The following is a 25765-nucleotide window of genomic DNA, read 5'->3' on the forward strand; positions in this document are numbered from 1 at the left end:
TTTTATGGTTGAGGTAAACGCTAGAAGAGCTAGTTTCGTTCTTGTCTGAGCTTTGTCCAAATAAGGGTTCCGAAAACTCTGTGGAAAGTTACCCTGATGCTTCTTTTCCGTTGTATGAATCAGACACGTCTGTTTCAGAAATAAGCTTGCCATCAGTTGATGGCTGTAAAACCGAGACTCAAGAGGAGAAAGCCAAGTCTGCAGAAACTTCGTCTTTTCAACCCGATTGGCTTCCTTCCTTTCTCAGCTGGCGAAAAAGAAATGAAAGGCCTCTCAGAGATACCTTCCGTTTCGGTTTGGAAGATTTTGTTTCAACTTTTCGGGCGTGTTCACCATATATAAGTGCTCATCAGAACTCTGTTTTTGTTATTCATATTCCTGGTCAGTTGCTAGAAGAGGCCTTGTTTGAAACTACTATTCAGGACATCGCTTTGCTGAATATTCTTGGTGTCAAAGTTGTTTTAGTAGCTGGTTCAAGACCACAGATTGATAGTCGCCTGGCGAAGGAAGGTATAAAGCCTCGTTATTCACACGGTTTTCGTGTCACAGATTCTGTTGCGTTGAAAGCTGTGAAGGACGCTGCTGGATTTGTTCGATATGAAATAGAAAGCAAACTATCAAGAGGCGTATTCAATACCCCTACATTGAACAAGGTTGGAGTTTTCTATCTTGAAGATAACGTGAATACTGAAAATCATAGTTTCATGTTGTTTCTGGTAACTTCTTTACTGCAATACCAAAAGGAGTTATAGATGGGGTCGATTTTGCGTATACTGGACAGGTTCGAAAAGTCGAAGCAAATAAGATTAGAACGCATTTGGATAGAGGCGATATCGTGATTCTGACGAATGTAGGATTCTCACCGTCCGGAGAACTTTTTAATTGTAGTGCTGAAGAAGTTGCGTCGACTTGTGCAGTGCAACTGAATGCTGAAAAATTAATATTCTTTACAGACGGTGAGGTTCTAGTCGATAGTAGATCGGGAAGCATTGTACATAACCTGCCTCTGAAATACGCGCAAAACTTTTTCGACTCAAGTTTGAATTCCTTTCCAGAAATGCTTCGAATCGAGTTTGAAAATGGTCTCAAAGCATGTAAAGGAGGCGTACGCCGTATACACCTTTTGAACAGATTTGTTGATGGTGTCTTATTAATGGAATTGTATACCAGAGATGGTGCAGGGATGATGATATCGAGAGATATTTATGAAGGGATTCGTAAAGCTGCATTACAAGATATAGGTGGAATACTACAAATTATAGAGCCTCTTGAGAATGCTGGTATTCTAGTTCGAAGAAGAAGGGAACAAATTGAAAAAGAAATCGATCACTTTGTTGTTGTCGAAAGAGATGGTATGGTTATTGCTTGTGCAGCACTTCATGTTATTCCCTCGGACTCCTCAACTGCAGAACTTGCTTGTTTAGCGGTGCATCCGGAATATCGTCGTAGTGGTAAAGGTGATGCTCTATTGGGTTACTTGGAGCGAGAGGCATATTCAAAAGGAGTAAGAAAACTGTTTATTTTAAGCACCCGAACGTTTCAGTGGTTTCTAGAACGAGGATTTAAAGCAGGCACTGTAGAGGAGTTACCAGAAGAGAGACGGAAGTCGTATAATCGTGAGAGAAACTCCAAAATCTTCATTAAATTCTTGGAAGGAAACCGTGCCGTTGATGAAGAGGAACTTCTTAAAAGATTGTAACAAATAGAATATATTAAAATACCGTGTTTTATATTTATTCAAGCTCAAACCAAAAATTATTTATTGTTGTCTGCGTTATTCTCGCTGTAAGTAGCGTTAACCATTCTCCAAAGTATCCGCAGTCTTGGAATGCAGCCTGAGACATAAATAATGTCATATGCCCACTTTTTTTGTATTGGTCCCATGGTGTAATGGTTAGAACAAGAATTGCAACCCACACGACAGACTCTGAATCTGTAGATCCGAGTTCAATTCTCGGTGGGACCTCTTTTTTGCATGAGTCATTGAGGCTTTCCTTCAAGAGATTAAACGAAATTTATTTCGAAAAGGTTTCATGTTATCGCTATTTTGTAAAGTAACTAGCTTTGAGAGGGTTGGTCATTTGTCGTTTCTGATATGACCGATCTTAATAAGAAACAGGAAGATTCTTACGAGAGATGATACCAGTGAAACTCAATAGCTGATTTTTGATATTTCTTTTCTTTATAACCTTTGAATTTATTCAGGAGTATTTTGAAGTTGGCTTCTGCCAAATTTTAAAAGTTTCTAGCGAAAATTCTGACATTTAATGCAGTTTTCCACGATTCTTACAACATTCCTCTTTTATCATACTTTCTTTCAAATTCTCAATCTTTGGCAGTTCTTTTACAGCCTGGAAGCTTTACGTACTACTAGACAGCTGAAATTTCAAAAGTGACTTCCATCTGAAGCTGACTCACGCATCATAATCTGTGAACACTGCGTATGACTCTCAAAGTACGTAAGGGCAGTGCTGAACTTCAAGGTCCAATGCAATGGCCTTGATTTTCAGTATGCAAAGCCAATTGAAATTGTTGGTTAATATATTTCTGGTTTCACTAATTTGCCAACCATGTTTGGAAATTGAGTGCTTCCTAACAGAGCACTTGCACTATTGACTCTCTTACAAAGAGCAGGATCGCAATTGAAGTGACACCTAAAGGTAAACTTTATTTCACGCTGTCTTTCTATTCTTATGCTTTACTACGTATCGTACCATTCGGAATATTATCGCCAGCTTTCGGATGGCGCTTAAGTTCCAAATCTCGCAGTTCTCGTCGAAGGAACTTTCCACTTAAAGTTTTTGGTATTTCTGGAAGGAACTCTATCTGCCTTGGATACTTATAGGCAGCGAGCTTCCTCTTGCAAAATTCTACTAGTTCTTTTTCTGAAACTTTCATTCCCTCCTTGAGAGCAACGAATGCCTTCACAGTCTCCCCTCGATAGGGGTCTGGAACTCCTATAACTGCAGCTTCCTTTACAGCACGATGCTCATACAACACATCTTCAACTTCCCGAGGATACACTTTAAAACCGGAAGCGATAATCATGTCTTTGATTCGGTCTACAATATACAAATAACCTCTGGAATCTATAATGGCTACATCCCCAGTATGTAACCAACCATTCTTTATCGCCTTTGCAGTTTCCTCTGGTTTGTTCCAGTATCCGGAGACTACTTGAGGTCCTTTAATCAACAGTTCTCCAGGAGTTCCTTCGGGAACATCCTTTCCTGTCTCTGCAGAAACGATTCGACAATCCACATTACAAGTTGGAACACCGATTGACAATGCGCCATAATTAGGATCTACTGGAGCATCCACTCCATGCGGTACTGCAGTGCAAGGAGCAGTAGACTCGGTAAGTCCATATGCAACATAAAGCTTGTTTCCAAATGCCCTTTCCACTTGCTTTTGAATAGCAGCAGAAACCGGAGCACCTCCACTGTACATTTTAGTAACTGATGATAAGTTATACTTTTGAATGTCTGGATGACTAAGAGCCGCAATAAACACGGTAATAGCACCCACAAGATAAGTTACCTTCCAATGATCTATTAAACGAAGGAATTCTGATGGATCGAAACGACAAAAAAGTATGACAGGACAACCAGAGGCATAACCCGCTGCTGGTCCAGTTATACTACCAGTTATATGAAATAAGGGTGCTGGAGCCATAACGATATCATTGTCTCCCAAATGTACCCAGTTTGTCACAGAAAGACCGTTAAAGACAATATTTCTGTGAGTATTGCATGCTCCTTTTGGAACTCCTGTGGTGCCAGATGTATAGGTAAGCATAGCAGTATCATCCAGATTCAGTGAAGGAATAGATAAACTTTGACCTGAATGAACTCTTATCAATTGAGAATAGTCGTGACAAGAAGTAAACCGTCGTGAAACAACTCCTTTAAGCATATCAGGTATCCTTTTCGAAAGATATAATAACTCATTTGTGGTGATTACAACAGGAACAGGAACTTGGTTTCGGATCTTTGAAACAACCTCCTCATAAAGACTTTCAAGACAAACAAGAATAGTAAGACCGCTGTCTTTGATATGATAAGTAAGTTCGCGTTCTTTAAGCATCGGGTTCAAACAAACTGCTATACCTCCTGCTTTCCAAGAAGCTAACTGAGTTATCATCCATTGAGGAACGTTCTGCAAGTATATTCCAACTCTGCCTCCAGGCTTCAGTCCCAACTCAACAAAAGCTGAGGCCAAGGCAGAAGATTCTTGGTCTACTTGTTCATAGGATAGTGAATCTTCAAAGTAGCCAATGCAAGGTGAGTTTGGCTTTCTCCTTAAGGATGCTTGAAACATCTCCAACACGTTGTTGTATTTTATATCAATATTTGGACTCACATTAGGTTCATACTCTTTAAGCCATGGTTTTTGTGAGTATATGGTAGACATCTGCACTCTAACTAGTAGCAGCAGCAGAAATCGTCAAGGAAGAAAATCCAATGCGCAGAAAATGCGAGATTCCATCTATTATCTACGAGAGGAAGAAAAGTTATTGCGCTTAGATTCTCGATTCAATGAGACTGTGCGCTAGAAGTATCTTTGCTTAAATAAATATTTCTGTTTGCACTGGAATGGAAAAGTATCTTCCAACTACAAATTAACAACTGTGTGGAACGGAATCGGATAATTTATAGGAACATTCATATTAGAGCTTAGTAAACTTCTTTATTTTCTAATTTGCGCGCAGGAATAATTCTGTTCCAAACATGTCAAGCTTTTGTCGAGACGTTGCCGAAATGAAGCATAGTATTCTCGTGAATGAATCGAGGCCCAATTCGGAGAAAATTCGTTTTCAGTGGAAGCAGTGTTTGTTGGATGTTATGGTCGTTTGGAACAGCGATGGCGTTGTTGACGAAGAACCTAATGGTTTACGGTGTGAAGAAGAAGCGAACCGTGAAGATGAAGATTCTTATTATGGATTTCACGAAATTGCTGCAGCAAATCCCAAATATGGTGCAAAATGCGGTGACGAAAAGCGCCTCAAGGACTTGGAAAGAAGCTTTAGGGACGTGCGATTTCACTTGCCGAGGAAGAACCGTGAAGTCGGTTCTCCCGACTCAAGTGCACAGTGGGAGGGCGTGAGTAATGAAGTTTTTCCCAATTTTGTAGTTAATGCAATACGAGGAGCACGTCATTTTGTGACCGAAATAGAATATGAGATAGATAATAAGAAATATACTTGGAACTCAAGGGCTCACAGGAAACAGTTGTATATGAGGAATGCTGGGTATTTCAAGGATTACAAGTTTCAGTGGAAGTACTGGTTACAGAAACTGAAGAAGATTTCTGTTTGGGTAGGTATTTTATTTACTATCGGCTCAGCAATTTTTGTTACCAGTACAGCTTTGGAATATTCAATGGCTATTTATCAAAGCTACGTATTGTTTCAAGTATTTATCGGCTGGCCTTTTTTTGGTGGTGCCATGTTTTACTTGGTTGGTGCTTATGCCAACTTTCTTGAAGTGATCAATGCCCCAGACGTTCACCCTGTAGAAGATGACATAGAATCACTGAGAAAGGCAGCAGAGAGATACAGGAGGCGGCATAAGTACCGTTGGTTTGGTTGGTACCCTTACAGAATTGATTATCTTGCTTCTCTCATTCAGCTGATTGGTGCTGGTTTATATTCTATCAACTGCTTTGTGGGAAATGGCAGCACAGCATTTACTTTGAGTTTTTGGGAAACAGAGTTTTTATACTGGCTGCCAGATACCTTAGGGTCTATTTGTTTTGTGGTTAGTGAATATATGTTTTATGTTGAGTATTCGCACGGCTGGTGGTGTTGGAATCCTAAAGACGTATCCTTTTGGGCAGTCTTTTTAAATGTTTGGGGTGCAGTTGGTTTCTTATTGGATGGCGGTTTTGGTTTTGGTTCCTACGCGTTTCCACCGGATTCTGTTTATGCATATATTGCGACGAATTTGACTTTATTGATTGGTTGTATATGTTTTTTGATTGGTTCATTTTTACTGATTGTTGAACAATCTGGACCGGACGCTACTCTTTTGCCTGGTTTAGTGAAGGACTAAGTTCAATTCATGCTGTCATTATATAAGAATTGAAATGATAGTGTGCAAATTCTGTACTCCATTTGAAATGTTACTTGATATTTTAATAGTGTTTATATTAAAATGCTAATGGAGCATCCAAAAATAGACACAACTTCACATTTACTGGCAACTTGTATTTTAGTCAACACGAATAGAAGAGTATATCTTTCGAGTGAACCAAAAGCAACAACGAAAACCAAGAAAGCCGGCAACCAATGTAAACGAAATAGATGCAATGACCATGTATCCTACATACACTAATACTGATAACAAATCGATTCCCTCGAACTCTGGTTGAGTCAAAAGATAAAATATGCTATATAGAAACACATATAACCCAGAAGAACCCGCACAAAAGAATGAGTAAAACCACCAACGGTAGTCTTCACTGCACAACTTTAGATAACAAAGAACTACACTGATCTCCATGGAAGTTATCATAAACACAATAAAAACTGCTGACAAAAAGCCAAACATGTAATAGATTTGATTCTGCCAAAGACTGCCCAATATAAATACCAGCTGAATAAAAACGGAGCCAAAAGGAAGAATTCCTCCAATCAAACAAGTGAAGACTGCCCCGCTGTACCAGGGTTGTGGAGGAATCTTTCTCGGAATCTGGTTAGTACGACAGGGAAAAGTATAACAGGTTCTCCTTAAGCCAATATATGCACCGGTTATTGCCAAAGGGATCGAGATACCAAACCAAAGGAACAATAAAAGAACTAGAGTTGAAAAAGGCACTGAAACATGGGACTGTGACAACCAAATAAGAAAATTCAAGATAAAAAATACTGAGAAAACACATCCTGGAAAAATGAGAGCAGTTCCTAACACCACTCTTTTAACAAAGATCCCTCCAAGTGATTTGTATAGCCTTGCAGAAGAATATCCTGCAACTGCGCTGGTCAAGACCCATAATGCCACCATACAGCTTAACAATGCACCACGATTAGCTGGTGACAGGAAACCAAACAATGCAAAAAGCAAAGTAATGATCGCGATTACAAGAACTTGTGCTCCATTCCCAACAAGAATACATAATACAGAGGAATACGGTGGAGGTCGAAACACATCCCCGTGTAACAACTGGTAACTTGTTATCAAATATATCATATAAAATCAAAAGTGACTTACTTTCCATCCTACTTCCTCCTGAAAGTCTTCATCGTCTGAAAGTTGATTATAACGCATAAAGTCTTTGTGAATTGTTCGAAACAATATCATAGCGACCATTCCAGAAAGAAACAAAGTGATCAGTAACGAATTGATAATAGAGAACCACTGAATCTGTTTCTGTTCTTCAGTGGCACTCAAAAGAGGATCCCATCTAGTTGCCCATCGAATTGGGCTTTCCTCAAACACAATATCATAAGTATAGTACATTCGTTTCCCAACTAAAGCCTCAAACGGTTCTGGGGATAAAGGACAAAAACCTGCACTTCCCGGGTTGTCCCTGTGCGTCATTGACACAGGCTCTACTTCAAACCCAACAACTCTATAAACGTCCTGAAGATCAGAGGAAACCATCGATGACGGCCTATGATACAAAATTTTAAGCCGTAGATGATTGTTCACGTAAATTTTCTTGTCCTCTCGAAACCCTATTTGATATCCAAACTGATAACTAAATCAAAGTTAAACGACAATCAATAAAACGCGCGCCAACTTACACATTCTCACCAGAAGGAGTCTGCTTCTTGACAACTAGAGGCATGTTATCCAAATTAAGTCTTGCCCTATACTCCCTCTTCACAAGACGTTTAAGACGAGCAATATCCCTTTGTTCAAGAAGTTTCTCACACAAGACTTTACAGTCTTCGTTCTTCAACATGCTTATCTCAAAGGCAGTACTCTTAGCACGTTCCCCTAAGAAAAGCTTACTTTCAAGTTGAAAATCACAACAAGGCAAAAAATCTTAAAATACTTGTCCAATATTTAGGGTTTTCTCCTTCTCCTCAGTAGGTTCACAGAAAGGCAAAAAGTAAAAGTCATAAGGAACGTTGCTTCTTGCTGAAGTGAGTTTATTAGCGAAAACTTGAAGTTCTGCGCCTTCAGGGTAGTCTGTTGGAGCAACTCCAGGCAAATAAAACCCATTTGAAAAGCCAAACACGACTATCAAAAACAACAACGAGCAAAGAACTTTCCTTGAGGCTCTTTTCATGTAAACTGCCAATTCAATTCGGATTTTAATGTCTTTAAGAAACATTGGAAAATATTAGCGACGCCAGAACAGTAGCGGCAGTTTCAACTCGGAGCGTATATCTATTGAGTTTCACGAAGTTGGCACCTAGATCGGAAACTGTTTGTTCCTCTTCAGGTGTGAGTCCACCTTCTGGACCTATCAACCCGAGAACTTTGGTAGGTTTCATTTGAGGAACTGAGGACAAAAAGGGAGCAGTTGTGGAGGCCACATAAACTTTATCCCAATGTTTCGTACTTTGTTGTTTCCACATGATATCGCGAAATGATTGTTCACTTTCGATTAACATCAGATTGTTGCGACAACATTGCTTACAAGCTGCTATGCAAACCTTACGCCACCTCTGCTGTTTTCCACGGTCAACAACAGAAGGTTCGTAGTTAGTTCGTTCATATCGAACAGGTATAAGTGAATCAACACCAACTTCTGTGAGCTTCTCAACAAGCCAATCTCCACGTTTCCCTTTAGGAACTCCAACACCAATAGTTAACTTCACGTGTTCTTCAGCTTCAACTGGGGTCCAAGACCGAATAAGAATCTTCGCAGACCGTTGATTATCTTTAGAAAATCCCAAAAAGACAGCTCTGCCGACATATCCTGAACCATCGAACACTTCCAAGGCTTCATTTTCTCTCACTCGACGAGCTTTCAAGTGCTGAGTTTCCTCTTCTTCTAAATAAAGAATGATTCCTGAATTAATGTTTCTAAAATGGTTACTAGTCGCTTTTTCTGGAGAGTCTCCTATAAATACTCGTGACAACGAAGCGACGATACAGTGACGGCACAAGGCAGACTTTGAAGGTTTCCTTGGCCACCGAGAAAAGAGATAGTTACGTTGGAAAATTTTATAGAAAGTTACTCCGGTAGGAATCCAAAGAAGCATGATATAAAAAAGGAGTTGCTACCGAAGTTGTGTATATATTTGCTTCACGTCTCTTCTTTACATTAAATGTGTTACAGGCGATAGAAAAATATTAAAATAGCAAAATAGTTGGACTAGTTGCTTATTTCATGTGAGAACAAACGAAGAGTCATCGCAAAAGAAACAGTTTTTATTTGTATACTTATTGTTAGAAAATGTCACAAAGAGAATCCAAAGGATGATCTTGAGCATTCACTCCTTTTTCTGTAAAGCCTTTAGTGAGTTGCGGTCGCCTTTTTCTGTTTCTAGAAACAAAAGTATACAAATGCTTTGAATGCGCGAGATTTATTAGACCTTCATTTTCAGTTTTCTTAAAGTTTCCGCGTAGTTGAAAGTGCTGTAGTTTTTCCCTGCAGAGTTGTATTGACGGGAGATTTTTTTTGAACCTTGTTACTCTTATTTTTCTCCTCTCTCTCGAATCGAGTGCTGAACTTGCTACTTTGAACTAAAAGTTATTCTCTTTTACCACTTTTGCTTTTTTTTTCAGGACAGCAACATTGAACTCCTGCGACTATCCTTTTTTTACCTGTCACTTCGTTGTTTATCGCGAATCGGACTTAAGTTATTGTCTTCACTTGATTATGTCAGAAAAGCCTGCTTTATTTTGTTTAAGGAACTTATGAGAAGGAATAGGACTACCTTTATCGAGAACTTTTGTGATTGTTGAAGCGAAGTAGGGCAAAGCAAACAGTGAGGGAGCTTTAAGTTGCTTGCCTATTACTTGGATACAAATAATCAACTGCTAGCTGTATTAATATGTTCATAGCTCACAATTGAATGGAAGCTTTCTTAAACAATATACAATAGCTTGGTCGATTATTTTTCAGCAAACTAATCGAGTCAGTTTTTAGAACACTCGTAGAAGATAAAATTCGAATCTCTCGTCTACTAAGAGTAGTATTCGACATCCTTTGTTGCTAGTTCTTTATGTTTTGAGTCGAATCTCTTTGTAAATTCTTTGTGCTCCTTTGGATAATGTGTCTACCGGTCTCCTTTCAAAATATCTAAGATTGAAGTGCCATTCTTCATACAACTCACCAGCAATAAAGGCAGTGCTTTTGAACTTTTATCCTCATTCTTCTCCTTTACGTTCTTCAAACGAAATCAACAAGACTTTTTGAGCCAACGTTCCTTAAGAATATCTCAACGTCAAATTGGATAAATCAACATTGACGTGTCTTCATGTTCGACTGGCATTTTGTCGGATATCACTTTTTTGCAGACGTCTGTTTGTTGTTGTTCATTCTTCGGGTCCTTTCGTGGATTCAACAGCTCTCTTGTGAAGTGACACATTTAAGTTCTTCGTGTCCTACGTTGGAAGTATGGATGGAGAGAGTCTCTTCTATGGTCCCCTCTTCCACCCTCAGGACTTTGGGTTTTCAAAGGAGCTCACTTGTTTGTGTGGACACTTGGAAACCTTCTATTACAGTGTCACTGTTATTATGGAGTGGAACTATATACGGTAGTAGCTTCATACTGCATCTTCCATCCTTATGGAGAAAAAGAGTTCAGCTATCGCACCCTTTTGTCCCTTTAGATCCCTGTTGGTATGAAAATTTGAGAAAACCAAAGTGGACGCCACCTTCCGCTTTCTTTGCAATAACCTGGATTTTCTTAAAAGCGCTTCAAAGCTATGCGTTCGCACTATTATGGGAAGCTTCTGGCAGGACGCCTTTTTCCAGTGTCATTCTGTATAAAGTCTGCTATTTGGTGCTGTCTGATTTATTCAACCAAGTTTTCTTTGTTCAACACGATATCTTTGGCGCATTTGTGATTCTTTTGTGTATGATTGGCGTGTTGATTGTTATTCTTATGGAAAGTTTTCGTCGAGTATATCTCGCTGGGTTACTGCTCTGCCCGTTGTTTTTATGGATGACGGTAGCCTTGATATTACAGTCTCATATATTAGTACTGAACAGAACTTCAACAAACTCCTCAAGTGAAAGCAGAAGTAAGACCAACTAATTTCAATGCTTTCAAACAATGAATAATTTGCTTTATTCAACAACTCCATGAGCTCAACTGGAAACGACTATTCTGTCAGCATGTCTGCACCAGACGTGCGATCATTATCTGTGTTCGACTGATTATCGTCCAAGGGCATGGCAATCAAACTTTCCCAATACTCCTCGAGTTCTTCTAAATCTGCAGAAACAAGGGACTCCATACTGACGGGTCGCGTAAGAATACTAGAAGAGTTAAAGTATTGACTGATAGCCATGTTGTTTGATGTCGATGGCTCTCCACGCACCACTTGTTCTGGGTCGACTGTGTGCAAAGCGAGAGCAGAAAATGGAACCATACAATACTTTGAGTTGGAATCTAATAATACAGTATCACTTTCTTCAGGACTCCAAAAGTCGTTTGGAGATGGAAGATTTGTATCCACTATTCTTAACCACATTCTTCCCTCAGGAGCACTTGGAATTTGCACTTCATAAGAATTGGAGGAAGAGTTAAAAGCAACATAAATGGATGCCCTTCCATCCTTTGGATTTTTTAAAGTGAATGCTAGAAAACGTGAGGTATTTGACCAGTCAGGATGGTCTATTCGATATCCATGCCATTGTACATCGCGCCAGCTCATAAATTGTCTTAACCGAAGCAGTCTATTTGCTTGACGCCATGCAAACGCCATTCGAACAAATCGAAGAAAATAATCGTGTCTCTGTTCCGCTTCTTCACCGAAAAGTAAATAATTCAATTCATTGTCGAAGCACCAAGTATTATTATTCCCAAGCTTTGTATGACCATACTCGTCGCCCATAGTTATCATGGGAACACCACGCGAAACCACCAAGGCAAGAATAAAATTCCGAAGTTGTCGTCTACAAAATATTGAGAATTCCTTAACCGAATATTGAGGATTACAAATACCGTCTCAAAGAATTCACATTCTCTGCATCTGTATCTCCTTCTACACCGCAGTTCCAAGAAATATTATCGTCAATACCATCAGCATTACCAGCTTCATTGGCCTCGTTATGTTTCGTGTCGTATGCAACCAAATCGTACAAACTAAAGCCGTCGTGACAAGCAATAAAATTGACGCTGTGACAAGGACCATAAGCTCGCTTCGAGTAGAGATCAAAATATCCTCCAATTGCCTTGGCAAACTCGCGAACCTTTTCAAACAAATGTTGGACGCTGCTTTCTGTGAAATACTATAGTTCTTTCACTTACCATACCAGGAGTGCCTTTAATGAAGTGACGCACAGTATCTCGAAACTTGCCATTCCATTCCAACCAACAATCTCCGAAACTATTGAAGACATCAGCCATAAACGGACAGAACAAATGCGACAAGCTTACGGAAAACTCCCAATCAAATAGTTGGGAGAATCGAGCATCGCACCAGCATCCCAGGCTTCAGCTATAAGCTTCACACTCTTTAAAACTGGATCCTTTACAATAGCTTCCACTACAGGAGGCCGTTTCAGAACAGTCCCATCCTGGTCACGACAAAGTATTCCAGCAGCATCAAAACCTATTGTTCATCAAAAGTTATTAGAAATTCTTTGTGCATATAAGAAGAAACACACGAAAGCCATCCACATGATATTCACTGACCCACCAACGCAGACTCTGAACAATGAGTTCCAAGACAATTGGATGATTACAGTTAAAGGTGTTTCCACAACCACTCAAGTTCGAATAGGGACCCTTCTCATCATGCATGTACCAAACATTAGCTGCATTCAGAAAATGGAATGGTGCAGAAGCATCCGCAGTATGATTGTATACTACGTCTAAGATGACTTCCATCCCTCTTCTGTGAATTTCTTTCACTAACATTTTCAGTTCTACACCAACTTTAAGAAAGTCTGTTGAATACTTGCACATGGGTCCAAAAAAACTTATTGGAGAATAACCCCAAAAGTTACAAAGACGTTCATTCGTGGTAGGTGAGTATTTCAGTTCGAGTTCATTAAATGGACAAAGTTCGAGCTCATTAAACTCCATGATAGGTAACAACTCGATGCAATTGACTCCAAGAAACTGCAAATAATCTAATCGGTCGATCATTCCCAGAAAAGTTCCACGCTTTGCATCCAATACATTGCTCGAGCTGTGCATAGTGAATCCTCTAACATGTACTTCATATATGAAAAGATCTTCGTATGAGAGTTGAGGGGGTTTGTCATTTTCCCAATCAAAATCGTCTACTTTTGGTTCCGAAATAAGTCCAAGACGAAAAGGAAACTTGACATCTTTCAAGGTCTTTAAACCTGGAAACTTGGAAGTAAAACTTGTTTCTCTATATTCACTTACAACCTGGCATAGTTAAATATCTCTCAACAAAGGAAATATATAAATATCACATTTTCACTACCTTAACCTCTTCCAATTCTCCTTCGTATACTTTCCACATATTTTTTGCACCTGAAACAACCCATTTGGCATAAGGATCCAGAATAATTCGTGGTACACCTTCTATCTTCAATCCATACAACGACCTTTCGGGTACATTGTATACTGTGCAGTGCCAAACATCTCCAGTCACATTAAAGTCTTCATCTAAAACTATCTCTGCAGCAATATCCTGAAGTAAACCTTGTGTACCACACTCCAAAGGGGGAAAGAGACATAGACGGACTCCTCGAGAACGACAAAACACGGCGAAGTTAAAAGCATTACTAGCAACACGTGAGACTCCAAATGGCTGAGGATTTCCTCTGCCCAGCTTTAGATTGGAGAAACCTGGAAACTTTCACAAGAAGTGAGTTTCCTATTCTTGATTTGCAAAAATACGTACTTCCTTAGCAATCCAGATACCAGGAGATGCGTCAACTGGAGGAACAGTCTTCCTCAAAAGACCGAAAGACTGTACTCTGTGTAGCTCAACAGCTTTTGAGGACTCCGCTCTTGACATACCCAACTTTTGACAGCTCCACTAAAATTAAAAAGTTTGTATCATCGACCGAAAAATGAATGGATTCCGACGACATTTTTAATCGATGGCTATCCAAAAGTTGAGTGTATTGTCGCATCTATTGAATATTCTAACATGGCTTGAGCAATCTATTAATGACATCTTTGATCGAAGGCAATGTACTAATAAGAGAAACTAAAAACTAGAGTAAAAATTCTTGTCAATGCATAGCTCAAAGGGTTTGTAGAGAAAAATATTTCCTCCCCAATAGCTTGATAAAGTTGAAAGGTAAAACTTTCAGTGCAAAAAGTAAGATATTCCATAAGGATACTGAGTTGTTTTTAGAATGAAGGAAGAAATATAGCTCACGTCAATCTTGAAAATCAAGATCCTAGTCCGTTCGGAACACGACTCAAAAAAATTACTGAAAGCATGGACAGCTTCTCGTGCTAGAATTGGGTTTCGACTATATTCAAAGCTCAATTATAATCAAGAAAACATTGCTTATTATTGAGACGCACATTGAAAACTCTTCTATCTAAAATGTTCATATTGAATGGATCGTTGAAGTTCGGCAGGTTGAAGAATAGAATAAAGCAGGGAAGCGTGATAAAGAAAATATTTACCAGTCAAATGTTTTCCATAAACAAATAAAGCCTATTCGTGCAATTTGTAAAACTTTAATTTTCAACAATACATCTCAGACTCTTATTCCATTTCGTATGCTGCCAACATCATCATTCTTTACGCCAATTCTTTTAGTTGTGTGGTAATAATCGTTATGTTACGCAAGTCGTTTTCGTTCTTTTCTGTTTATCTACAGTATTCTAGTTGTAAGAGTCCACTGCAAAAGAAAGTAGAAAGAACGTTGTGGAGATCTTTTTTGTCAACCTATCAACGAAGACTCTTTGCTGTAGCACCACCAGTTGATGTTCTTAGACTCTCCTCACAAAATCGAAAGCCTTGCTCCTTAGGCTTGTGGAATCTCAAGTCAACATACTCAACACATGGTGAAGGGAAGGAGGGAAACGTGCCATATTCAGGAGATGGCAAAGAAGAACCTCAGTCTTCGTCGGACGCTTCTTATAAAGGCACAGACAAAGAAAGTTCAAATAATGGTTTTTCCAAAGCTGGGTCAGGCAAGTCTGAAACATGGAAAATGAAAGTACGTTTATTACAGTACTGTTCTTCTACAGATAGAGGTCAAAACGCCAGTCACAAACAAAGACTAGCTATCGAGGAGTTGGCTTCTTCGCTTGAAACGTTAAATCCTACTCCAAACCCAGTAGAGGCAACCCAAATGGACGGTTGGTGGTATTTAAGTTATGTTTCAGAAAAATTTTATGCCACAAACGCACTTCTTGCTGCTGCTTCTATCACTCCTTTGGTTTCTGTGGGTCAAGTCCGACAGCAAATTTCAATTGCTAGTGGTGAACTCACCAATGAGGTTGACTTGATTCTGTTTCCGAATATTACTGGAACTTTAGTCACCAAAGCAAGGATCAATCCTTTAGATGGTGAACGCTTGCAAGTCTCTAATGAAACCACTACAATAAGAGGGAAATCTATTGGCGAACAGTTTGATCTTGGTAGTCTAAAACTGGACATTCCCGTTGATGAACTGATACGGAGACTCAAAGGCACTAGTCCGGAGTCGTTCCTGGACACATATTATGTAAGTGACATTTTTAAAAGATGGCTAAATTTTCCTAAGTTTGTTTAGTTGGACGAAGACTTGAGAATAAGTCGTACACAAGGGGGTCGCTTATTTGTATTCACACGATTTGCAGAAGATTAATTGCGAGTGAGCCTTTGTGTGTGTTTCATGGTGCACAGTATTGGATCCTTTTAGATGTAATTTCAAATAAAGGAACATGTGAATAAGATAAGAACTCATTGGTTTAAGAAATTATCAAAGTCATAGAAAATTAATCGCTTGACAGTCAAAGCATACCATACTGAATGAAATCACTTTCAATGACCACTTTTTTTTGCCAGACTTGGGCTTCACTTGAAATAATTGTTTCCGAAAACTATATCTTAGCATTTCATTTCAATAGTAAATTCAATGTTATCGTTTCCTAAAAGTCTTTGGTTGATAGGAAAATCTGCTCTAAAATCATGGCAACAACTGTTGTCTCGAAGCAATGATTTCTACGCTTGCAATCTCAATGTTCGTGGAAGTCATTTGCAACGCGGGAGATAAAATACTGACTGCAAAAGGTAAAACAATGAAAGGGTTCTGCTTAAGTAGAGCATGTTATTCCCGCAGTCAGTAGAAAGTGCCATTCTACAATGATTGGACAAGAAGGCTCTCAGGGTAACTGTGTGACTGGAGACAACTCTGTCTCTATAGTTTGGTTTCGAGGACACGATTTGAGAGTAGAAGACAATCACGCACTGTCTGCTGCAGTTGAAAGAGGTTGTGGTATATTGCCCTTGTTTATTTGGGACGAAGAATTGCTTAGAGACGCTGGTTATGGAAATTGGTGGAAGTGGTGGCTCTTTACCTCTCTCAGGTGCCTTCATAAACAAATTTTGAAGCTTGGAAATCGACTTGTTTTTCTTGAAGGAAATATACAAGACACTCTGGTTTCTCTGGTACAGAAAGTGGGAGCAGATGCAATATTCTGGAATAGAGACTTTGACCCATCTTCCATGTCTTTAGATAGGAAAGTAATAGAGAAAATGAAAATGTTGCAACTGAAGATATCAATACACGAAGGCAATGCATGGAGCAGGCAATGGGAGAGAATAGACAACCAGCAGACAAAATGCCTTCCTGAAACATTTTCAGGTTTCATGAAACTTTGGGTATCGTCCTTACGCTTGAAACCAATTGATAAACCAAAGACTATTCTGAAGCCAATCATTCCTCATATGAATGGTATGAAGATATTTCATTTGGACGATAGTGAAAGAGAAAATGAAATTTCAACAACAACGGAAGCGGCAAAATGGAGTCCAGGCTGTGTAGCAGCAAAGTATGCTTTGAAGAAACTTCAAATTCATCATATCATCAACTACAGTGAAAACTATTTTAGAAAGGATATGCCTATATGGTCACAGTTCAGTCCTTATGTTCGATTTGGCGAGATTACTAGTCATCAAGTTTATCATGAGTTGAACGAGATATCTGAAAGTACCCTGAACATCAACAACTCTTCTTTGAGGGAATATCCTTTTCTTCGAAACTTGTGTTTACGAGACTTTTTTCGATACTTATTTATTCATCATCCAGAATTATCGAGATCTTCGTTTATGGAATATTTCTCCCGCTTTCCTTCCAAGTTTGATAAATACTTATATGACTCATTTGTCCAAGGCCAAACTGGTTATCCAATTATAGATGCTGCTGTTCGTGCTCTTCGCTTTCGAGGTTGGATTCATACGTGCCTTCGTTCTTTGCTTGTTAAATTTTTTGTATTTTCTTTGATGCTTCCGTCGGAGATATTATCTCATTGGTTCTATTCTAGTTTCATTGATGCAGAATTTTACACGAATACAGTTTTCATAGAAAATACGCTCGAGTCATCCGTACGAAGTTCCCTCAATAATATAACCTATCATTCAGCAGCAAGTAGAAGAATAGATCCACTTGGTAAATTTATCAAGCGTTGGGTCTCGGAATTGTCCAAGATGGACTCTAGATATATTCATTCGCCATGGAAAGCTTCTAAAGACTATCTGAACGCTTGCAGTGTGAAGCTCGGAATTTCTTATCCATATCCCATTATATATCCCCGTTTGGCAAGAAAGAGAGCTAGAGATGCAATAGAATTCTTTCAGGAATTGTATTCTTTACAAAAAATTGGAAGAATGTTGGAAGATAGAAATTTCGGTTTCTCTAGAAGAAGAAAACGAAGCTACAAATATCTTTCAAATCCTATCGAATCGGAATCCTCCAAATGTAGGAGAACATGCCGTAACCTTTCCAGTAGCAAGAAGAAGACGCAGCAATTTGATAGAAACACGTTGCAGTTAAACAAACAACATAATAACAACACTTGTAATGCAGTGATAGAAGGGACACCTATTCTGAAAGTCTCTTGCTACAGACAACACTTACATATCAGCTCACCTTCAGCTACGAATGCTTGTACCGTTTGCAACCATGCAACTAGTCCGTCGGAGAGAAGTCCATGGCTGAGTGTCTTTGATAATTGGAATATGGAGGGAATGACTTCTCCTGAAATACTTTCGCCTAGTTTTGAATTCATATCCTCTTTATTCTATTCTGGAGACGTCAAGAAAAATAGCAATTTATTCAATACAGAAGATTACGAATCCCCGCACATATTGTGGAGTCCTAAAAGTCGGATGATTCCCAAAAGTCCCATAAGGAAATACAAAGAGTATTCATTGCTATCTATAGACATTAGCCTACCGAAACAACATCCAGTATATTCATATGACTTTAATGATGTTCAAGAAAGTGTTCCTATGGACTCTTCGTTAGCCCAACCAAGCAACGTGAGCCCAAATGAGTCGATTGTTTTAGAAAACCAGAACGACATTTCCCCGAGTGAGTCTTCTAAAGAACAACATTCATTCCAAGAGATGAATAGAGAAGAAAAACGACAAATACTAGAAAATATTTCACAAGATTCAGCTTCAGTCTTTTGTACATTGGCCCGCTTCATTTTACTCAACTATAACTTGACCGAATGTTCATCTCGGGAGTGCTCCAAGGATTTTGAAAGATTACGAAATATAAAGAATGTTTACGATAGTTGGAAACCAGCAGAAGCAAAATCGTTGAAGCTTCACCAAATGAAGCATTTCTTTGGTAACTTTTTGAAGTTGGATGTTAGTGATGAACGAGACCGTCATTATCACGGTGGCATTAGGGGTCCATATGTATATGGTATCAAAAGAAAGCTAACGCGATAAGCTCGAGTAGAAACAAATACACGTAGCAAAGTAAACTTTTCATTTTTTGATAGAGTAGAACGCAAAGAACAATGCAAATTAGTATCTGAACGTCAAAAATTAGCTTCCAAAAAATACAGCTTTCTCCAGGTAACATAACCTTCTGTAGTCTTCATATACTCACGCTGTAATAACTCATCGGAATTTCACACCCTATTGATAAAATTTAGTATACAAGATGAAAATTACGATACGATTCTCACCAAGTCATCGTTTGTTTTCCCTTCAAATACAGCACATTTTCCTTGTGACTCTAAGACTTGAAGACTCCTCAACAACAACTCAGGGTCTATCCCGTGAAACTCGAATTCCGCTGTATCCTCTGAAAAGCGTATCTCATAAAAAGTAAGAATTGATTTTCTTTTTCCTGAACGCTCCACCCAGTCGTAAATAATCTCAGCCCACTCGTAGGGTCTTCTCCAGTATATTAAACAAACGTTTGCCTCCTTGTTAAGCCACTCTCCATAGCCCATGGAAACAAGTCTGGAAAATACTTCTTCAACTGCAGCTAATGAGAGTTTCCTACTATTCAAAGAAGGAGAATATATCAGTGTTGAACGTCAAAAGTTGACACTAATTGCATACTCTATGGCAGTGTTAGCAAACAACGAAGAGTTTGCCGAATCAGTCACTGAGAGCTTGAAAATTTTATAGTGCTTGCAATAGCTAAGAACCAGGTCGCACCAAAGCTTCAGCTGTTTCTCTCTGGTAGCTTTTACTGGCTGCAAAGTAAAGGAAGGAGGATAGGAATAGAATGGGGGATATCGAAATACCGTCATTCAAATGATGCTGATTTATTTGAGCTTCCAAATATTCCAGTGCATTTTAGAGTTCCTGTTTGTTCAACTGAAGATGGCAAATGATTGTTAGAGTTTAAAAACGAATAAGGATGAGGTTTTTCCTGAATGAACAGGAGCAAAAGCAAAAAGTTCGAATCATACTTAATTTTTCTTTCCAAATTTTCCATTTTTTAACAACTTGGAATGGTTTGTCTATTTTACTAAAATAAGGAGTGAATAATGGCAAGAAAGATATTCTATCGACAACTTGTTCTTCGAAGATGTTTCAAATCGAATTTATTCTAGACGCGGGCTTTTGTTGGAACCGACGAATAAAATCCAATCAATCCATTCAATTTGGGTTGTTTAGATGAGAACTCGCTCAGGTCGTGAAGTTTTTCAGGGCTCACCAACTACACAAAAGTATTTGGTCAGCTCAGTATGTGAAAAGAATAGTTCCAGCTTTTCAGCTATGAAAGACGTACCAAGCAGTAGGAGAGGAATTCCAGATGAAAGTATGCAAAATAAGAGAAAACGGAAACCTGCTGGGAAGTCAACGAGTACAGAAGCAAGAGAAGTTGAGCTCTCTTTTTGTCAGTTCGAAAAAGAACATCTTTCGGATGTGACCGATGAAAACAACAGTTTGGATGATAGGAATTCATTTGCAGACGATCAATTTTCCAATATTTCGGAAAGTTCCACCGAAGAAAGTGGCTCTTGCTTTTTGTACAATTATAAAAAACAAGCAAATAGTCCCACACGAACCATGGAGTTCCTAACATATCAGCAAACAATTGTAAAGGATATGTTCGAGTCTTGTGGCGCAGTAGGCTTGAAGAACTTGGGGAATACCTGCTTTATTAACTCAGTCTTACAAGCTCTCAGTAATACTGAACGTTTCCGTAGATTTGTACTTGATGAAGTAGAAGACGACTTGTTGTCGTTTATTGAAATGAATCCTGTTGGAGCTTCGCAAGCATCGATGGAAGCAAACAATAACAAAAAATCAGAGCTGAAGGTTCTTATTTTGAAAGAGCTCCGAGATTTGTTGAAGTCCTTATGGTGCTCTCAAAATGATTTATTGGTTAATATATTTGAAGAAGGAAATCAAGTTACAAATGGGATCCAACATGAAACGAAAGCAGATAAGACAAATGATATTTCTCAAGTTCAGGATTGCATACCGAGACAGTCTTTGAAGCGGAAGAGAGCTAAAACCCATTTTGTTTCTCCTGACGGCTTTTTGAATGCTGTTTGGTTAGCCATTCCTCCTTTTCGATCTCTGCAACAAGCTGATACACAAGAATTTTTGCATTTGATGCTTAATCGAGTTCATTTTGAAACCACACACCTTTATTCCGAAGCTAGCAATAAGAAATGGAAGAAAGTTAGAGATAATACGAAGTCGAGTATTAGAACTATATTTGGTGGTTGCATAGAAACTGTTATAGAGTGCATTTATTGTGGTGAAGTTGCCAGGAAAGAGCAAGACTTTCTAGATTTATCACTTAATATTCCAAAAGAATTTGTTCATTTTTCTGGTCGTCGTTCGGCTCGATTAGCAAATTTTAATACTCACGATATTGATAGTACTACTGAGAAATCGGGGTCTTCAGCAAAGACAAATTTATCTTCGTGTTCATTATATCGGTGCCTTGACCTTTTCACAGAGAGAGAATTCTTGGCACATGGCAACAAATATTTGTGCCCGAAATGCAATGACTATGTCAATGCATGGCGAAGATGCAAACTTGTCAAATTACCTGAAGTCCTTTGTATACACCTATTGAGAGTTTATCCCTCTCAGCATCGGAATAGATCCCCTATGAAAGTTGATACACATGTCGACTTTCCCCTTAGTGATTTACATCTGGATAATTACATAGTTGATGATTTGTCTTTATCCAACCCAAAAAACGATCAAAATCACTCAATATATGACCTTTGTGCGGTAATCCAACATCATGGTTCTGGTTGGCAATCTGGCCACTATACAGCGTTTTGTAAACACGTTGATCGCAGGTGGTATCATTTTAATGATACTAAAAGTAGAACATGTCGATGAAACAACTGTTCGCCAAAGTGAGGCATACATCTTATTATATAGTAGAAGTTCTGTCGAAAGGTTGAAACGTACTTCAAAAGAGAGTAGTCCAATGTGACATTTTTGGGAATCAACTTTTGTACCTTTCTATCGAATAAAGTTCTTCATGAAACTTCAGCCCATCTCAGTATTCAACTGTTTCCTCTTCGATGCCGCTTCTCTCAATTTCTTCAGAGTTCGCTGCTCGTATTCTAGACTTGCATGTTCATCTCCTTGTGCTGCCTTTCGACGAATATGTAGCAACTCTTGATCATGAAAAATCTTTGGCAAGGTGGTCTCATGTGAGAATGATTCATCATTCGAAACATTTTGTTCCGTCTTCTCCTGGCTCATACTCATTTGATGAACTTTCAAGCCATTCTTCAAAAACAACCCTTCTTTCTGTGCAAGAGCTCTGTACAAACAATACTTAGAAGAAAAAGTAATCAAAGCTATCTTTTTGGCAACTGAGACAACTACGTCAACTGCATCTATGTGTGAAAGCAACTCCCGAAATCTTTCTTCAGTCCAAATATGTTCTGCTTCAGACAGCCAAGACACTTTGATGCAGTTTTCTAATAACATATCTCTTCTTTGCTGAATATGAACCAACTGTTCCTCAGCACTGCGCATCCTTTTCCTCTCATCTTGTTTCCACTCTTCACGAAGCCTCTCTATTTCGTCACGACATCTTCTCTTCAATTCTTCTGACTGTTTAGAAGTTGTCTCTGTGTTTTGACGAACTTTCTCGTTTTGTCGACGAAGTGCTGCTTCCTTTTCCCTTTTCTCAAGTTGCTCTTTCATCAACTTTCTCTTAGCATCCATTTGTGAGTGCCTTTTTGCATTTCTCGACGCTGCCCTCTTTCTTGCAATATATTGTGCACGCTTCTCTGGGTCTAACAATGTTTCATAGGCAACAAATATTTTCATAAACATTGTTTGTGCAGCCTCTCTGTTATCAGGATTCTTATCCGGATGCCATTTAAGAGCCAGCCTTCTATAAGCCTTCGTAACATCTCGATTCGTTATTTTCTCGTCTTCCTCTGGAAGCTCTAATTCCAATAAGTCAAAAGGGTCTTCCGTAACTTTTGACATGAAAGAATAGTTTTTGAAAAGAAAGAGGTGCGAAATAAGTTGATCGATGGAAATGCCAATTGTTCCGCGAAAAAGTTTTCAATGGGCTTGAGAAAGATATTATCGTTCCATGGTCGCCCTTTTTTACACTAACTTGAAGAAAGTTATGTTCCTTAGCTGAAAGCACCAACTGTAGCTTTTTCACTGTAACTACATTCCGGATCATGTTGCCCAGACAGGTTATGAAAAGAGTCTTTACAATCATAGGGCCAAACCAGGACCTTGAAGTGTTCATCAAAACTCTTGTCAACTTGTTTTTTTAGACACGAGGTTATGCACACATTCCTTAGTCGTAGGTCTTCTTGCTGAGCTGTCTTCTCTTAAACGTACGGCTTTGTTCCAACTACGTGGTATCAACTTGATCTTTTAGTCCTGTACTAGCCTCAGTCGTCACATAGTGTTTATAAGGTTAGTTTCATGAATATTTTTTATATGCGTTGAAATACATTGAAAATTGGCATCTCGAAAAGAAAATCTCTTTTGTTATGATAATGTCGAAGAAAGCTTTTACACGAACAACAACAACAGGGGATTCTTTAGAAAACTTGTTCAAACTTTCTCTCTTTCAAAGAGTAAACAATTTTCAATGAGGATACTTTAGCTCCGTTTTTTCAAATGGAACAGAGCATAACAATTCCAAAATGCAGTCCAAGTTGAATTGCAACAACTTCTTCTACAGTCAACAATTAATAAAACTCCACCATTGATAAAATATTTTCAAGTCTCTAGTTCGTGTATATCATAGTGAGCGAAATGTTAGGAATGTGAAGTCTCTTAGGCACAAAAGTAGTGATGCAATAAGTGTGCCTCATGTGCAATGAACGAGATCTGAAGTCCATCTCACAATTTACTAAAACATGATAGAACCACAACAAAGCATGCAAATATAAAATTCACGTCAAGAAGATTCTCTCTTATATGAAACTCAGTCATTAGTCATCGGGATATCATGCAATCAATTCTTATTCTGACTTCAACGGGATAAGATCCAAATGTTGCCAAACCTACAATGCATTAAATCGCTCCAAGTTTCTTTGACTTTTTGAACATTCTCATGGAATATATCCATAGTTTCACGTTCAAACACTGCATTCAATTCTTCCAAGGTTTTGTCTTTGGTTTCTGGCATGAAGAACAACAGATAGATCCAACCCAAGATGGTTATGCCTCCATAGAAACCAACAAAAGTCCCTGTGTTAGTCATTGCTGCAGTCATATGTGAAAAGGCATAAGTAGTTATAAAGTTTCCAGTAAAATTGGTGACATCTGATAACAACATTCCATGACTTCTCAAGTAAGTTGGATAAATCTCTGATGCAACTACCCAAGGGGTAGGACCCAGACAAGAGCCCCAAAAGAGATAGTATATGACAACACCCCAAATATAAATTCCTTGTCTTGTATGAATATCAGTTGCAAGGAATGAGAAGCCAACAATAAAAAGTCCAATGATAACTCCAGCAATCAGAGATAACAAAAGAGGCCTTCGACCTAAACGATCCATTAGATAAATGGCAGGAATGGTGGATAAGAAACCAGTGCCACCACCAATCATGCTAGTATATACTGCATTTTGTGCACTCAATCCTGTTTCTTCCATTAAAGTTCCCATATAATAACTGATAGAATTGATGCCAGAGAATTGTTGAATAATCATAATAACTATTCCATATACAGCTGCTCTGCGACAGCGCGGAATTCGAATAAAATCAAACCATATGAAACGATCCTTTTCCGCTTCTCGTTCTTCCAACACGCAAACTTCCATATAGAAAAACTCTTCCTTTTCTTCAAATATTTGAAAACCTCGAACACGTTTCCAAACTGCATAGGAGTCCACCTTTCTACCTTTTCTCATCAGCAGCCTTGGACTTTCTGGAAGGAATAACATAGCAATCAAAAAAATAGTTGAAAAAAGTAATGAAGATCCTAGCATCCAACGCCAATTGCCGGAAACATCCACAAAGATGGCTGCATCAATGTATCCAAACAAAAGCCCCAACATGATCATTACTTGATAAAGAGAGACCAAGCCACCTCTCCACCTCTTTGTACTACACTCTGCAATATATGGCGGTACGGTTCCTGCCTCCAGACCAACACCTGCTCCTAGAATCATACGTCCAGGCAACATCATGCCAAATGACTGTGCGTCAGCCTCTAAAATTCCTCCTGCTGTATATAAGAGACAAGCAGCAATGATGGTCCATTTTCGGCCAATCAGCTCATTCACAGGATAGACCCTATGTATCAAGTAAGTCTATAGTTGAGGAATTCGTTTGTCACATACAGAAGAGCTCCAAACACTCCGCCAAGTGGCATAAATCCAGTCACCATAGACTCCTGATTTGTATCGATGTGCAAGTCATGAGGCATATATATACCAGCGCCGCTTATTAGTGACTGGTCAATGCCATATAAAATACCACCCATGCTGGCAAAAGAAGCAAGGATCCAGATAAATGTCTTGGGGTTACCGAATATAGTAGAAGAAAGTATTCTCACTCTATTATCAGCCGAATACTGTTGCTCAAGCTTTTGAAGTTCTGCATCCATCTCTGCTTCGGTATGCCCTGTGACCGCTTGCCTGGCATTTTTATCGTCTTCAGTTGCTTGAAATTCTCTATTTTCACTTCTTGTGATTTCCGCGTTTTCAAATGACTCTATTTTTGAAGAATCACGACTCATGTTGAAACAACTGCTTCAAGAAGTTGTTCAGCATTTCAATGCGATGCTCATGCTTTAAGCGTATCTATCCATGGGAC

The 25765-nt window shown here is 38.9% G+C and overlaps 13 protein-coding genes and 1 non-coding gene across 15 annotated transcripts; 7 read left to right on the top strand and 7 right to left on the bottom strand.

Annotated features, from left to right (window-relative positions):
* Position 1: 1 nt before the first annotated feature.
* On the top strand, positions 2-1732 carry Gasu_05770 (amino-acid N-acetyltransferase). Its single transcript, XM_005708626.1, has 3 exons — positions 2-13; positions 66-653; positions 701-1732. Exons 1-3 carry the CDS (start codon positions 5-7, stop codon positions 1697-1699), a joined length of 1596 nt encoding a protein of 531 aa, XP_005708683.1. The 5' UTR covers positions 2-4; the 3' UTR covers positions 1700-1732.
* A 144-nt stretch (positions 1733-1876) lies between these two features.
* On the top strand, positions 1877-1966 carry Gasu_nc0002. Its single transcript has one exon. It is a non-coding gene; the product is annotated as a tRNA-Gln (tRNA).
* A 559-nt stretch (positions 1967-2525) lies between these two features.
* On the bottom strand, positions 2526-4161 carry Gasu_05780 (long-chain acyl-CoA synthetase). Its single transcript, XM_005708627.1, has one exon. It carries the CDS (start codon positions 4141-4143, stop codon positions 2692-2694), a length of 1452 nt encoding a protein of 483 aa, XP_005708684.1. The 5' UTR covers positions 4144-4161; the 3' UTR covers positions 2526-2691.
* Positions 4162-4621: 460 nt separating this feature from the next.
* On the top strand, positions 4622-6112 carry Gasu_05790 (uncharacterized protein). The gene has a single exon (XM_005708628.1). It carries the CDS (start codon positions 4731-4733, stop codon positions 6051-6053), a length of 1323 nt encoding a protein of 440 aa, XP_005708685.1. The 5' UTR covers positions 4622-4730; the 3' UTR covers positions 6054-6112.
* A 4-nt stretch (positions 6113-6116) lies between these two features.
* Gasu_05800 (endomembrane protein-like protein) lies at positions 6117-8241 on the bottom strand. The gene is made up of 4 exons (XM_005708629.1): positions 8002-8241; positions 7748-7953; positions 7212-7701; positions 6117-7163 (listed from the first exon to the last, which is right to left on the bottom strand). The coding sequence occupies exons 1-4, from the start codon at positions 8236-8238 to the stop codon at positions 6213-6215; spliced, it is 1884 nt and encodes a 627-aa protein (XP_005708686.1). The 5' UTR covers positions 8239-8241; the 3' UTR covers positions 6117-6212.
* A 6-nt stretch (positions 8242-8247) lies between these two features.
* Gasu_05810 (ribosomal RNA small subunit methyltransferase E) lies at positions 8248-9681 on the bottom strand. The gene has a single exon (XM_005708630.1). The coding sequence runs from the start codon at positions 9158-9160 to the stop codon at positions 8273-8275; it is 888 nt and encodes a 295-aa protein (XP_005708687.1). The 5' UTR covers positions 9161-9681; the 3' UTR covers positions 8248-8272.
* An 850-nt stretch (positions 9682-10531) lies between these two features.
* On the top strand, positions 10532-11112 carry Gasu_05820 (TspO and MBR like protein). The gene is made up of 2 exons (XM_005708631.1): positions 10532-11029; positions 11082-11112. The coding sequence occupies exons 1-2, from the start codon at positions 10544-10546 to the stop codon at positions 11085-11087; spliced, it is 492 nt and encodes a 163-aa protein (XP_005708688.1). The 5' UTR covers positions 10532-10543; the 3' UTR covers positions 11088-11112.
* Positions 11113-11116: 4 nt separating this feature from the next.
* Gasu_05830 (isoamylase) lies at positions 11117-14211 on the bottom strand. The gene is made up of 7 exons (XM_005708632.1): positions 13956-14211; positions 13533-13907; positions 12742-13474; positions 12512-12686; positions 12383-12461; positions 12077-12324; positions 11117-12027 (listed from the first exon to the last, which is right to left on the bottom strand). Exons 1-7 carry the CDS (start codon positions 14070-14072, stop codon positions 11232-11234), a joined length of 2523 nt encoding a protein of 840 aa, XP_005708689.1. The 5' UTR covers positions 14073-14211; the 3' UTR covers positions 11117-11231.
* Positions 14212-14801: 590 nt separating this feature from the next.
* Positions 14802-15996, top strand: Gasu_05840 (uncharacterized protein). Its single transcript, XM_005708633.1, has 2 exons — positions 14802-15747; positions 15796-15996. The coding sequence occupies exons 1-2, from the start codon at positions 14854-14856 to the stop codon at positions 15868-15870; spliced, it is 969 nt and encodes a 322-aa protein (XP_005708690.1). The 5' UTR covers positions 14802-14853; the 3' UTR covers positions 15871-15996.
* Positions 15997-16331: 335 nt separating this feature from the next.
* Gasu_05850 (deoxyribodipyrimidine photo-lyase / cryptochrome) lies at positions 16332-19015 on the top strand. The gene has a single exon (XM_005708634.1). It carries the CDS (start codon positions 16368-16370, stop codon positions 18963-18965), a length of 2598 nt encoding a protein of 865 aa, XP_005708691.1. The 5' UTR covers positions 16332-16367; the 3' UTR covers positions 18966-19015.
* Positions 19016-19036: 21 nt separating this feature from the next.
* On the bottom strand, positions 19037-19801 carry Gasu_05860 (ESCRT-II complex subunit VPS25). 2 transcript variants are annotated; one of them, XM_005708635.1, is made up of 3 exons: positions 19590-19801; positions 19208-19529; positions 19037-19157 (listed from the first exon to the last, which is right to left on the bottom strand). In XM_005708635.1, exons 1-3 carry the CDS (start codon positions 19781-19783, stop codon positions 19140-19142), a joined length of 534 nt encoding a protein of 177 aa, XP_005708692.1. In that variant the 5' UTR covers positions 19784-19801; the 3' UTR covers positions 19037-19139. The 2 variants fall into 2 exon arrangements, with proteins under 2 accessions (XP_005708692.1, XP_005708693.1); XM_005708636.1 differs by having other exon boundaries at positions 19037-19529.
* A 320-nt stretch (positions 19802-20121) lies between these two features.
* Gasu_05870 (ubiquitin carboxyl-terminal hydrolase 3) lies at positions 20122-21972 on the top strand. The gene has a single exon (XM_005708637.1). The coding sequence runs from the start codon at positions 20154-20156 to the stop codon at positions 21846-21848; it is 1695 nt and encodes a 564-aa protein (XP_005708694.1). The 5' UTR covers positions 20122-20153; the 3' UTR covers positions 21849-21972.
* A 4-nt stretch (positions 21973-21976) lies between these two features.
* Positions 21977-23121, bottom strand: Gasu_05880 (DnaJ homolog subfamily C member 17). Its single transcript, XM_005708638.1, has one exon. The coding sequence runs from the start codon at positions 22959-22961 to the stop codon at positions 22002-22004; it is 960 nt and encodes a 319-aa protein (XP_005708695.1). The 5' UTR covers positions 22962-23121; the 3' UTR covers positions 21977-22001.
* A 35-nt stretch (positions 23122-23156) lies between these two features.
* On the bottom strand, positions 23157-25711 carry Gasu_05890 (MFS transporter, SP family, sugar:H+ symporter). The gene is made up of 3 exons (XM_005708639.1): positions 25291-25711; positions 24005-25243; positions 23157-23913 (listed from the first exon to the last, which is right to left on the bottom strand). Exons 1-3 carry the CDS (start codon positions 25686-25688, stop codon positions 23841-23843), a joined length of 1710 nt encoding a protein of 569 aa, XP_005708696.1. The 5' UTR covers positions 25689-25711; the 3' UTR covers positions 23157-23840.
* Between the last annotated feature and the right edge of the window lie 54 nt (positions 25712-25765).

The sequence above is a fragment of the Galdieria sulphuraria genome, assembly GCF_000341285.1.
Source record: "Galdieria sulphuraria unplaced genomic scaffold scaf_3, whole genome shotgun sequence".
NCBI lineage: Eukaryota > Rhodophyta > Bangiophyceae > Galdieriales > Galdieriaceae > Galdieria > Galdieria sulphuraria.

Excerpts from the sequence above, each read along its gene's own strand:
- Gasu_05820 (XM_005708631.1), top strand. The coding sequence starts at position 10,544 with ATGGTCCCCTCTTCCACCCTCAGGACTTTGGGTTTTCAAAGGAGCTCA.
- Gasu_05830 (XM_005708632.1), bottom strand. The coding sequence starts at position 14,072 with ATGTCAAGAGCGGAGTCCTCAAAAGCTGTTGAGCTACACAGAGTACAG. Across the intron at positions 13,475-13,532 it reads GAGAATTGGAAGAGGTTAAG|GTTGTAAGTGAATATAGAGA; the intron begins GTAGTGAAAATG and ends TAACTATGCCAG. Across the intron at positions 12,687-12,741 it reads ATATCATGTGGATGGCTTTC|GTTTTGATGCTGCTGGAATA; the intron begins GTGTGTTTCTTC and ends GATGAACAATAG.
- Gasu_05880 (XM_005708638.1), bottom strand. The coding sequence starts at position 22,961 with ATGTCAAAAGTTACGGAAGACCCTTTTGACTTATTGGAATTAGAGCTT.
- Gasu_05860 (XM_005708635.1), bottom strand. The coding sequence starts at position 19,783 with ATGACGGTATTTCGATATCCCCCATTCTATTCCTATCCTCCTTCCTTT. Across the intron at positions 19,530-19,589 it reads TTTGCTAACACTGCCATAGA|TAGGAAACTCTCATTAGCTG; the intron begins GTATGCAATTAG and ends TTCTTTGAATAG.
- Gasu_05800 (XM_005708629.1), bottom strand. The coding sequence starts at position 8,238 with ATGAAAAGAGCCTCAAGGAAAGTTCTTTGCTCGTTGTTGTTTTTGATA. Across the intron at positions 7,954-8,001 it reads AAACCCTAAATATTGGACAA|CTTTTCTTAGGGGAACGTGC; the intron begins GTATTTTAAGAT and ends CTTGAAAGTAAG. Across the intron at positions 7,164-7,211 it reads AGGAGGAAGTAGGATGGAAA|TTGTTACACGGGGATGTGTT; the intron begins GTAAGTCACTTT and ends ACAAGTTACCAG.
- Gasu_05890 (XM_005708639.1), bottom strand. The coding sequence starts at position 25,688 with ATGAGTCGTGATTCTTCAAAAATAGAGTCATTTGAAAACGCGGAAATC. Across the intron at positions 25,244-25,290 it reads GGAGTGTTTGGAGCTCTTCT|GGTCTATCCTGTGAATGAGC; the intron begins GTATGTGACAAA and ends CTTGATACATAG. Across the intron at positions 23,914-24,004 it reads AGCGATTTAATGCATTGTAG|AGAGAATCTTCTTGACGTGA; the intron begins GTTTGGCAACAT and ends GTTTCATATAAG.
- Gasu_05810 (XM_005708630.1), bottom strand. The coding sequence starts at position 9,160 with ATGCTTCTTTGGATTCCTACCGGAGTAACTTTCTATAAAATTTTCCAA.
- Gasu_05870 (XM_005708637.1), top strand. The coding sequence starts at position 20,154 with ATGAGAACTCGCTCAGGTCGTGAAGTTTTTCAGGGCTCACCAACTACA.
- Gasu_05780 (XM_005708627.1), bottom strand. The coding sequence starts at position 4,143 with ATGATAACTCAGTTAGCTTCTTGGAAAGCAGGAGGTATAGCAGTTTGT.
- Gasu_05840 (XM_005708633.1), top strand. The coding sequence starts at position 14,854 with ATGTTACGCAAGTCGTTTTCGTTCTTTTCTGTTTATCTACAGTATTCT. Across the intron at positions 15,748-15,795 it reads CGTTCCTGGACACATATTAT|TTGGACGAAGACTTGAGAAT; the intron begins GTAAGTGACATT and ends AAGTTTGTTTAG.
- Gasu_05790 (XM_005708628.1), top strand. The coding sequence starts at position 4,731 with ATGTCAAGCTTTTGTCGAGACGTTGCCGAAATGAAGCATAGTATTCTC.
- Gasu_05850 (XM_005708634.1), top strand. The coding sequence starts at position 16,368 with ATGATTGGACAAGAAGGCTCTCAGGGTAACTGTGTGACTGGAGACAAC.
- Gasu_05770 (XM_005708626.1), top strand. Across the intron at positions 654-700 it reads ATACCCCTACATTGAACAAG|TTTCATGTTGTTTCTGGTAA; the intron begins GTTGGAGTTTTC and ends TGAAAATCATAG.